Here is an 11,948-nt window from a genome sequence, read left to right on the forward strand (position 1 = left end):
ACTATAAATCTTGTGAGGCTAGGAGGGAAAGACTGGAAGAGAGTGAGGGAAGGGGTGACATTAACCAAAAAGAAATGTACTCTTCACCTGACTTATACAAATGTAACCCCTCTGTATATCACTTGTATAATAACAATTTTAAAAAAGACCCAAAAAACAAAAAAAAAGAGAGCAAAAGTAGACCTTCTAGATCTCTCAAATCCTACTAATTTAAAAAGAGGGATGCTTAACTAATTTTTTCAATGCTCCCTGATTTCAACTTCTAACCTAGCATTTATAATATTCATTAAAAATAATCTGATTTCCCTGTCTCCTCACCTATCTTGCCACATTTTTTTAAAATTGCTATGTTGGGATGGAACTTAGAGTGTAGAACATCCTGAGCAGGTGTTCTACCACTGAGCTGTACCCCAACCCCAAGAACAGACTCTGGGTCCCAAATTTTTGGGGGTAGTGACAACAATTTTAATGGTAAGGAAGGTCATTGTGGGCAATTCATAAGGCAGAAGAATTCACAGTGACCCTAATGACCTTAGCAGAAGGCGTGAATTCTAAATGTCCATGTTGGACAGCTGTCCCATTGAGCCTGAGGTAGTAATTCAGTTTGGGGGGGGCATTAGAGGGGCACAGAGGGGCTATTCTACCCCCAACTTGATTCACACTCACTGGCAGCAGTAGGTGCTATGGATTAGAGGCTGACAGAGCTGTCTCTCCCCTGGGGGGATGAGGTCTGAACGGGTGGGGTGGGGGTGGGGAGGGAGGCTGTGCTGCCTGACAGAGCAGGCGACTGCCTGGATTACCACACTGTTGTGTGTCTCCTTGGACTAATCCTCCTGTGGAACAGCAGGTAGCCTGAGAAGCCTGAATTGTGGATTAGTTCCTGGCAGTTTGTGCCACGTATAAAAGGCAAATGAGCCTTGTTAGCAGTAAGTTTGTGCAGTCAGCTCTTCCTGAAGTCAAGCCTTTGGTCCAGAGGAAAACAAAGCTGTGGGAAACATGGAGCTTTCTTACACCTTCTTGGAAATGCAAGTCATGTTGCCTAGGAAATACTTCTCTTACAGAGTACTCTGCACCCAGCCAGCCTTGGAGCTATGGAAGAGGCTGCTGAAGTCATTCCAAGAACACCCTTGCAGTTTGGTAATCAAAGGAAAGAGCCTATCTGCCTTGCCTCTGGGCCAGATTTCTGGCTGTATACAGGACCCAAAGGAAAGTGTGTGTAGCTCTGGAAGACGATTAGGTGCTGGTTCATGGACACATGTTTGGATGCAGGCGGGGCTGGGCCGTGTGCAGAGGGCCACAGAGCTGCCTGCAGTGTTCTGAGTGAGAGGCTGCGATTGGTGGGTCGGGTATAGATAAACAAAGCAAATAGGTACACAGTGGTGTGCAGCCTGCCTAAGTTCCTGGGGCTGCCTGCCAGACTGAATACTCACCAGCTCACTTGCACAGGGTGCCTTCCTCTGCTATCAAGGAGAATACTTTTAAAGCATTTCCTGTTAGTACAACCAGAGTCTGCTGAAGTTTGAAGTGCTTTAGTGGGTAGGGAAGGTGTGGCTGTGACTGTGATTGTGACCATGGACCTGGTGATGGAGAAAGCTGAAGATAAGGGGTCCCAGAACCCTGAGCCAACCTTCCTGGCAACTCTGAGTGATCCACAGGTGACTTTGCTGTCGGTCCACAAGCGGTGGTCCTTCAGGAAGAATTCCGGGGCTAGGGGTTTGGCCAAACCAGTGTCTTCGGAGAAGAAAGACTCTCCCCAGCCAAAGGAGGGAGAATTTCCACTGAGGGTCTTGAATGGAACTGAGGAAATGAGTTCCCAGCAGGTCAGTGCAAATGCAGAGGGGCTGGGACCAGCTTATCCACAGGGGAGGCTTCTGTGGCTCTCGGTGTTGAGGGGCTGGGGAAATATCTGGGTACATATATTTGTCACACTGTCCAGGAGTCAAGGTGAGTAGAGGAAGTGGTGATTTTTAGGTCTTGTTGCTTCATATTTTCAGGGTATTTTGTAATCCTCTGTGGAGCACATATTTTCTGATATGCAAGTTGGACAGATATGATACTTTCCTCCTATTTAATTAATTCAATTATATATTAATTAACTAAATAATTTTGGTGCCTATTCTGGGGCTTCAATTCAGAGCCCAGATGCTGTCCTTGAGCTTTTGTGCTTTAAGTCGTCACTCTTCCACTTTAGCCACAACTTCACTTTCAGCTTTTTGGTGGTTAATTGGAGATAAGAATCTCTTGGATTTTCCTGCCCTGGCTAGCTTTGAACTGAGATTCTCAAATATCAGCCTCCTGAGTAGCTAAGATTACATGGGCGCTAGGCTCCCTTTTAGGTTTTGTTTTTGTTTTTCGATTTTGGTCGTGGGGCCTGAACTTGGCCTGAGTACTGTCCCTGAGCTCTTCAGCACAAGGTGAGCCCTCTAACACTTCAGCCACAGTGCCACTTCTGGTTTTCTGGTGTTTAATTGGAGATAAGAGTCTCACGGACTTTTCTGCCTAGGCTGGCTTTGAACCAGGATCCTCACAGCTCAGCCTCCTGAGTAGCTAGGATTAGAGGCATGAGCCACTAGCGCCCAGCCCCTTTTAGTTGTATATCATACTTTTGTGATGCTAGGGATCAAACCAATAACCTGGAACATGCTGGGCAAGTGTTCCACCATTGAACTGTATTCTCAGTCTCTGCTTTTATTTATTTAATTTATTTTATGTTTTGTGCCAGTCCTGTGGCCTGAATTCAAGGCTTGGGCACTGTCCTTGATCTTCTTTTTGCTCAAGGCTAGCACTCTACCACTTGAGCTATAGCTCTACTTCCAGCTCCCCCCTTCCCCTTCTCTCTTTTGAGTAGTTAATTGGAGATAAGAGTCTCATTGACTTTCCTGCCTGGTTGGCTCTGAACCACGATCCTCAGACTCAAACTCATGAGTAGTTAGGATTGCAGTTGTGAGTCACCAGCACCCAGTTTGCTTTATTTAATTTTTAAGCCGGTTTCTTATTTGTTAATACTTTGAAAGTGTTCCTATAAAATAAAGGTGACTTTCTTAAGCAAGTAAATGTAACTTTTGTTCAACTAAAGGTTAGTTGTATTCAAAAGTAGGGCAGTATGACATTTTGTAAAAAGGGTGTCTTTTAGTAATATTTCCCAGTGGCACTGGTTGGTGGTCTGTGTGGTATCTTTCTTGAGTAGTCAGATGTAAAACATAAGTACTTTTGCTAGACGCCAGTGGCACATGCCTATAATCCTCACTACTTCGAAGGTTAAGATTGGGAGAATTGTGGTTTGAGTCCAACCCTGCTCAGACCAGGGTTGAGACCCTGTCTCAAAAGAGAGCTGTTTTCTAAAAGAGAGAGAGAGAGAGAACCTGTTAGAGCCTATTATCTCAAAAGAGATAACAGGCATGAACCTGTTATCCCAGCTACCACAGGAAAACTTAACAGTTGGATCCCCCACCCCCCCAGGCATACACACTGACAGGAAGCAAGACTCTAATCTCAAAAATAACTAACAAAAAATCAGGGCTGGAGGCATGTTTTAAAACCCTGATTTTAAACCCCAGTACCATAAAAAAATTTTTTTTTAAAACTTTAAAAAGTAGTTTTGAAGGCATTCTTCTAGTTTGAAGCAGCATTTTCATAAGTACTTTGCCTCCTATAAGATTTTCTTTGGTGCTCATTTTTTTTTTTTAAATCTTAGTCAGACACTAGTGCTAGTAATCCTAGCTACTCAGGAGGCTGAGATCTGAGGATTATAGTTCAAAGCCAGCCTGGGCAGAAAAGTCCATGAGACTCATATCTCTGGTTAACTACCAGAAAACTAGAAATAGTACTATGGATAAAAGTAGTAAGAACACTACTCTTGCTTGAGCAAAGAAGCTCAGGGACTGTGTCCAGGCCCTGGTTCCAAGCCCTATGACCGATAACAAAAAATAAAAATAAAAAAATCTTTAAAACAAAAGAAATTTTGTGAAAAGGGTTTTATTATGTGTGAAAGTTACATGATAATTAGATATTGACCATAGCAACTATTTTTTATTGTAAAGATACTGTATACAGGTGTTACAGTTACATGAGCAAGGTTATGAGTTCATTTCCTATTGAGCATTGTTACACCCTTCTTTATTTCCCCCCCACCATCCCTTTCCTCTCCACCTCCCCAACTCCTCCCTCCAACTCCCCCTCCCCCCACCTCCGCAAAATTGTAAAGTTTGTTTTCAACATACTGTCTGGTACTTGTCATTGTTACAGTGGATCATCCTATATCCTTATTTCAGCATTTTGTTGTTTCCCTTCCCCTCCCCAAATTAGAAAAATATATATACAAGATGCAGGACATCAGAATCAAATACAGTGACAACAGGGATTATGTACCATGGGGGAAGAACATACAAAGAAACAAAAAAATACATAGTACATTATAAGTACATTAAAAAGAACAGCAACAAAGATAAAACCTCTTGTGTCTCTTGGGGTTCATTTTGCATAGCATCAGGTTATATGGTCATATAGCTTTAGATCTCTTCTGCTTGTCCCAGACTTATACTAGTTATTGCAGATAAGGGAAACCATGGGACCTATGTTTCTTTGGGCCTGGCTTACTTCACTTAATATATATTTTTTCCAAGTCTTTCCATTTCCTAACAAATGTGGTGGTGTCATTCTTTCTTTATGATGGAGGCATAAAGTTCCTATATATATATATATATATATATATATATATATATATATATATGTCACATTTTCTTGATCCATTCATGTACTAAGGGGCATCTGGGTTGTTAGCTATGGTAAATAAAGCTGCGATAAACATAGTTGTGCTGGTAGCTTTAGAATGGCCTTGTTTGTGATCGAGCAACTATTTTTTTATTTAAAAGATTCTTCATTTTGCCTTTAGATCTTCAACCAGAACATAATTATGCTTTGAGGTGCTTATTTTAAAATCTTAAAACTATGTTTTGAGGCATTTGGTTTGACCACCCCCAGCAGAGCAAAAAAAGCACAAAGCTTTTTGGTATGGTAAATTTGTGGAAAATTCTGAAACCCTCGTTTCTTCCTAGGCCAAAATTAATAACAGGAAGCATGGAATCATATAGTGGGATCTAGTTTAGGTAGTTTTTAGGCAGTCCAGAGAAAAGGTTTTAGGGAGAAAACAGGTGACGATATATATGATATATGATATATATACATACATATATATATATATAAATATATATACACAGGTATGATCTGTAAATAGTACATTCAGTGAATTTTAATTACTTTGCGTTCCGAAGTCATCATATAATTTTCATTTTATAACTCTTTAAACGACTTGAAACCAGTAGCTAAACTATTTGTCGTTTAATCATTTAGACTCTTTCAGAATGACATTTTATCTGTCTTTTCCTATATTACTTGTTTATTCTATTCAGAGCCAGTGTTTATATTTTTAACCAAATGTTTATAAGATGAAAATATTAACCATTTTCTATGGAAAATACTTGAAAACACTTCTTTTTTGTTTTTTCTTTTTTTGTTTTTTGCTTGTACTAGGGCTTGAACTCCAGCCTCATACTCTCCCTCAACTTTTTCAATAATGGTTGTGCTCAGTTATGTGAGCCACATTTTTATTTCTGTTTTTTTTGCCAGCTAATTGGAGATAAGTCTTTGAAGTATTGTCTGTTGGAGCTGGCTTTGAACAGTGATCCTCAGATCTCAGCCTCCTGAGTAGCTAGGATGATAGGCATCAGCCACCAGCACCCAGGCTGGAATGATTTTAAGTGGTTCACTTTACAGCTTTCTGTTTCCTAGGATCTGCCCCAGCACCTGATGTGAGAGCATTTCCTCAAAATATTTAAACTCTTTCCCAGCTCTCCCCCCGCCCCGCCCAAAAAAAAGGAAAATAAAAAACAAAAATTAAAATATTTAAATTATTGCATTTACAAAAATTTGTAAGCTACTTTACAAAAGGTTCTCCTGAGCTTCAGTATGGGACACGGGCTAATGATTTTTAATGTTCAGTCACAATCTCCTGTGACTGGGGCCCCCACCGTGACCCAGGCTAGTAGAGCCTCTTCCAAAAGGAGTTGGTTAAAGATTGTGGGCTTGCTGAGGTAGGTATTGGATTCCTCTAGTATCAGGTGAGTAAGCAGGTGAGTAAGATTCTTCCTCATAGAATTATGGACTACTAAAAACTATGTTTTTAGTACTACGTTTGCAGAAATTTTGCTTTCCTAACTGAGATGGGTCAGATCCTGTCTGAGTAAGACTGGGTTAGCTCCATAGTGTGTCTGAGGACAATTTTGACTTTTTCAAAAAGCACATGATTGCAAGAGTCATTTATACTCGTTATAAAAGCAACAACAACAACAACAACAAAGAACAGATAGCTGGGCACTTCTGGCCCATACCTGTAATCCTAGCTATGCAGGAGGCTGAGACATGGAGGACTAGAATTCAAAGCTAGCACAGGTAGAAAAGTTCAAGAGATTCTATCTACAATTAACCAGTCCTCCTCCCCCACAAATGCTGGACTAGAGGCATGGCTCAAGTGGTAAAATGCCAGCTATGAATAGAAAAAGCTGAGTGAGAGCATGAGACCCTGAGCTTAAGCCCCAGTACTGGCATAAAAACAAACAAAAACAAAAAGAAAGAAAGCATTTACAGTGAGATAAGGGAAATACAGAAAAATAGGAGAAAAAGCAACCATTTTCTCCCTATATTATAAATGTATGTTTCTGTGAGCATGTTTGGGCATACATGTATATATGTATATATGTATGTATTATAATTTGTGATTATAAGGAATGTTTTATGTCTTGCATTTTTAACTTAGTCTCTACCACTTGAGCCATGCCTTCAGCCTGTCCTAGTCTGCTGATTTTGACTTTGAATACCATATCTGACAGTCTCAGTCCATCTCAGACCTTAATATCAAGCTATTGAATGAACAAGAACTCAGTTTCTATTGCAGCAAAGAAGACTGAAGTTAGAGGTATTGAACCAATGGTAACAATTACAAGGTTGTCAATTGTGGACTTAGCATTTTAATTAATTATGATTTTTTTGTGGTGCTGGTGATTAAACTCAGGGCCTTGTGCATGCTAGTCAAATGCTTTACCACTGAGCTATGCTCCTATACTTGACCATTTCTAGAAAGTAGGTTATATGAGGTTGAGTTTTATTTTTACCTATGTCCAACATTGTTACCCCCTCCTTTGTTTTTCTCCTACTATCCCTTCTCTCCCCCACCTCCTCCACTCCTCTCCCCCCACCTTCCGAAGTTGTAAAGTTCATTTCCAACATAGTGTCTTGTGAGTATCATTGTTGCAATGGGTCATCCTGTGTCCTTGTTTCAGCATTTTGTTATTCCCCTTCCTCTCCCCAAATTAGATAAATGTATGTACAAGATGCAAGGTACCAAAATCAAATACAAAAGCAAATGTTTCCTGCATTGCTGGGATTACAAGCTTGAATCACACCCAGCTCTTTATTTGTTAAGATGGGGGTCTCTTGAAACTTTTGCCCTGGCCAGTCTCATATCCTGTTCTCCATGACTTCAGAATCACAGATAGCTAGGATTACAAATGTAGATTCTTTGGTTTTCTCTAATAACAGTATCGGTTGGACAGAAAGATGAATAGCATAGTATAGAAATTTATTTATTTTTCCTTTTTTAGAAAAATTAGACCACATTTGCAGCCCAGGTTGGCTTCAAACTCAATGCTCTCCTGCCTTAGCTTCTGGAGTCCTGGGATCACTAAACTCTGTCTCTGTTGTCTACTGTTTTTGATCTATTGTGGATATCTTTTTATGTAATTTCATTTATTTTAAAAATTACTACATAACTTTCTGCTGGATAGTCTATATATAGCCAGTTCTTTAAAGAAGAAATCTTAGATAGTTTCCAAATTTTCATTAATTGAAATGTGGCTCATGTAATTTTTTAGCAATGTAATAAGCATTATAGAATTTCAGTGGGAGTGCCTGAGTACTTAATATTTTGATAGACATTTTGTAATTGCTTTCCAAAAAGGAAAGCACTAAACTTGAAAGGTATCACCAGACTTGAAAATTTCTACCAAGCAGTGGGTCAGAACTAGTATCTCATTTAAATTTATATTTCATTAGTTTAAAAAATGGCCTTCTCACAATTAATAATAAATAAATAAAAATAGCCTTATTTTTAGCTAATCATCCTTCTTTTCCCAAGGATATCTTACTAACAAGTGTCCATCATGCATTTATATAGTAGAATTGTTAAAGTATTAGATTTATATAGAGCTAATTCCTGTAAAGGAATATATTTGTTTTATGTGTAGCTGTCAGGTTGTAGACTTAGCATTTTAATTTATTATGATTTTTTTTTGTGCTGCTGGTGATTAAACCCAGGGCCTTGTGCATACTAGGCAAATGCTTCACCACTGAGCCAGCTCCTATACTTGACCATTTCTAGAAAGTAGCTTGTTGTTCTAGGTAGAAAGCACTACATTCCTTCACTGTTATATTGCAGTTATTGTGTAACAAAATAAGTACTAGTTGCAATATTTCATCAGATCTGACTATTATATTGTAAGCTATCAACAAAAAATAATCCTGAGTGTATAGGTTTATATGGATCAATTTTGCATCATAACCAGTTGGGAATAATAATGTTGCATTTAGATCTGTTTCACCATGATCTTATCATAATGCTGGGAAATGACACAAGGGATTAGGGCTTTATGGTTTTGAATTCATCTGTTTCATCCAAATTAAAAAACAACAATAACAACAAAAACTCCAAGGTATGTCGAATGAGACTGGCCTTGTAAAACTTCATTGTTTGAGAGGAGTAAACACTCTTTGTTTAGAGATTATCAAAGAAGATTTTGAAGCAGAAAGTGCTGTAGGTTAAAAAAAGTATGAAAAGTTCAGAGCAGTGGCAGGAGGCTGGCAGTGAGCATTCTGAGATAACACTTGGAGACCAGTCCACTGAAAGTTTGGGGATTTTATTTTGCTGTGTGGTAAAAATAACACATGCTGAATGCCTGTGTGTATTCAAGCTTGTTAATTTGACTTGTCATTGATTTTTTTCAAACTTATTTTTTTTCCAGCAAGAGTTGTCAAATAGACTGCATCCACTTTCTTAGTAAGAATTACTATTTGCCTTGCTCTGGTCAAAAAGCAGTAATAGTCTGGAGATGGGATTGCTATAGTAGGTCCTCATATATACTTGAATGAATGCCTATGCTTTTGTACTGTTTTTGAAACATGCTAGGGAGTCTGTATTGACCTTAAACTCACAATTGTCCTGCTTCACTCAGCCTCTTGAATGCTTCTTGATAACAAGTGTATATGACACAACCAGCCTGAAATTTTGAACTAGTAAATTTAAATACCCCTTAATGCAAGTTCATTTTGGACTTTTGTGAAATATTAAAGCTGTAAAAGCATATTTTTATTATAAAAATAACCCTTTGTCAGTGATAGAGTACTTGCCTAGTTATGTAAGAAGCCTTGGGTTCCATCTCCAGTACCATACACAACACACATAACATATATAACACACATACAACATATATACAACATATATACACAACATATATACACTTGTTTTGCTTATTTAAAATTTTAAATTGGAAAATACAGATATTTTAAAAATCAGTGTTTTATAACTCACTTAAAGATATACATAAAGATATACACTTAAAGATATACATAAGTATATGCCCTTGTATCCTGTATACCTAGAAGTTTAACACGTTGATTGTATGTCACTGGGCTTTAGCGATGAACACCCACCTGTCTGGCCTAGGTAGTTTGAATGAGATCTTTCCTTTTTCTCTCTTTCTTCATGTCCTACCCTGACTTTCCCTTTCCACTTACTCTTCTCTTCCATTAATTTCCCTTCCAACTCCCCCCTTCTCCTTCCTCCCTCTGGAACCTCAGAATTATTATCTCTGAGGTAAGGCTAAGCAAGGCTGTGATTCATATAACAGGCTCAGGCTGGCTGGAGAACACTATGGGATCCACATCATCCTACCTTCTTGAGTTAAGCGGTACAAAGGTTGGTGTTCTGATGTAGGGGATGAAGCTAAGACTCAGGCTTAAGTGGCTCATTTGGCCTGAAGGTTAGGCCCTGACAGGTTGCTTTTCTTTATTACATTTTCTTTTCTGCATTGTAGTTTCTTTCTGGATAAAAAGATAACCTTAAAAGTTTTTTTATTTTTTGGATAGGTCTCATTATTGCTATTTTTTTCCAGGGGGCTGGGTCCTGCTTTGGAGTACTTTCCTCTTACTTATGCCTCCTATATAATTGGGATCATAGGCACACACTTATTAGTTGAGATGGAGTCTTGGTAATTTTTGCCTAGGCTGCCTCTGCCTGTGATCTTCCTGATTTCTGCTTCTTGAATATCAAGAATTACAATTTGAGTCACTGAACCTTTAAAATTTGTTAAAGAACCCAGCACCATTGGCTCCTAGCTATTCAGAAAGCTGAGATCCGAGGATCACAGTTTAAAGCCAGCCTTGGGCAGAAAAGACTCATCTCTAATTAACCAGCAAAAAGCCAGAAGTAGAAGTGTGACTCAAGTAATAGAGAGCCAGCCAATGGGAAAGGTCCTGAGTTCAATCAAGCTCCAGTACTGGCAAACAAAAACCAAAAAAATCCTCCCCAAAAGACAGATGTTAGTTAGCTTCCAGATTGTTGAACACATGGCGATGCTCAGAGAGAGCATAGAGCCTCTGCCCCTTCTCCTGACCTTATCCTATGCATCTCTTCTGTGTCCTAGTAATAGAATTTATAATAACCCAGTGCATGTGTTATTCTAAGCTCTATGCATTCCTCTAGCAAATTATTTGTATCTAAGGAGGAGGTTGCGGGAACCCTGACTTATGCCAGGCCAATCAGATGTGCAGGTAAAACATTCCAAAGCATGTGATTGCCTCTGAAGTGGGGAGTCGATGGACAGTTTAGGGAGCTGAACCCTCTACCTGTGGGATCTGATATTATATATAGGGGGATATTGACAGAATTGAGTAGGATTAGAAGACACGCAGGAGAGTCTGCTACAGACACAACTTTAGAGGTCATAGAAGTCTTCTGTGTTGATTGTTGTGTGGAAATCTTTTTCCTATAGACTAATGGTCTTTCAGTTGTACATGCCTTAGTATTCTTCAGTTTGTGGTCCCAATCCTTTGTAGAAAGGCTTATTGTTTCCACTTTGTCACTTTCAAATTAGTTGTGAAACTTTTCATCAAAATATGCCGTGTACTCAAGTCTGGGCATGGTGTTACATACTTGTAATCTCATCACTTGAGGGGTCTAAGTCAGAGGATCATGAACTTCAGGGCCAGAATGAGCTACTTAGTGATAAAAACAAATGTACCATGGAATTTCTATTTTCCTTCTTTCCTACTCTATTTCTTTATGTTTCTTCTTTTTTTTGGGGGGGTGGTAATGGGGTTTGAACTCAGGTCCTTATGCTTGCTTGGCAGGCATTTTACTGAGCCACACTCCTGCCCTTTTTGCTCTATTTATTTTTGAGATAGCTGGGCTGGCCTAGACTGTGATCCTCCTATATATGCTAATGGCCATAGTTCAGATAACAAGCCCCTGTACCCATACCCAGCTTCTTTTTCTGTTGAGACAGGCTTCTGTGAACTTTTTTGCTTATGCTAGCCTGGAACCTCAACCCATCTCAGCCTTCCACACAGCTGAGATGATAAGCCTGAGCCACTGTGCCCAATTATTGGTTGAGAACAGGGTCTTACAAACTTTTTGCTTGTGCTGCCTTCTGTGAGCCTCCCAAGTATCTAGGATATAGGTGTGAGCCACCAGCACTGGCTTGAGTTTCTCATTTATTTCTCTCTTTCTCTCTCTCTTTTTTTTTTTTTTTTTGCTAGTTCTGGGGCTTGAACTCTGGGCCTGGGCACTGTCCCTAGGCTCCTTTTGCTCAAGGCTAGCACTTTATCACTTGAGCCATAGT

At 39.4% G+C, this 11,948-nt stretch overlaps 1 protein-coding gene across 1 annotated transcript in view; it reads left to right on the plus strand.

Annotated features, from left to right (window-relative positions):
* Positions 1–1,583: 1,583 nt before the first annotated feature.
* The window catches only part of Atp7b (ATPase, Cu++ transporting, beta polypeptide), a 52,583-nt gene continuing 42,218 nt past the window's right edge, over positions 1,584–11,948 (plus strand). Inside the window, exon 1 of the mRNA XM_013034816.1 lies at positions 1,584–1,820. Within this exon, the coding sequence (XP_012890270.1) occupies positions 1,584–1,820 (237 nt within the window). The remainder of the gene's footprint in view (positions 1,821–11,948) is intronic.

This window comes from Dipodomys ordii, unplaced genomic scaffold, assembly GCF_000151885.1.
Source record: "Dipodomys ordii isolate 6190 unplaced genomic scaffold, Dord_2.0 Scaffold197, whole genome shotgun sequence".
NCBI classification, from domain to species: domain Eukaryota; kingdom Metazoa; phylum Chordata; class Mammalia; order Rodentia; family Heteromyidae; genus Dipodomys; species Dipodomys ordii.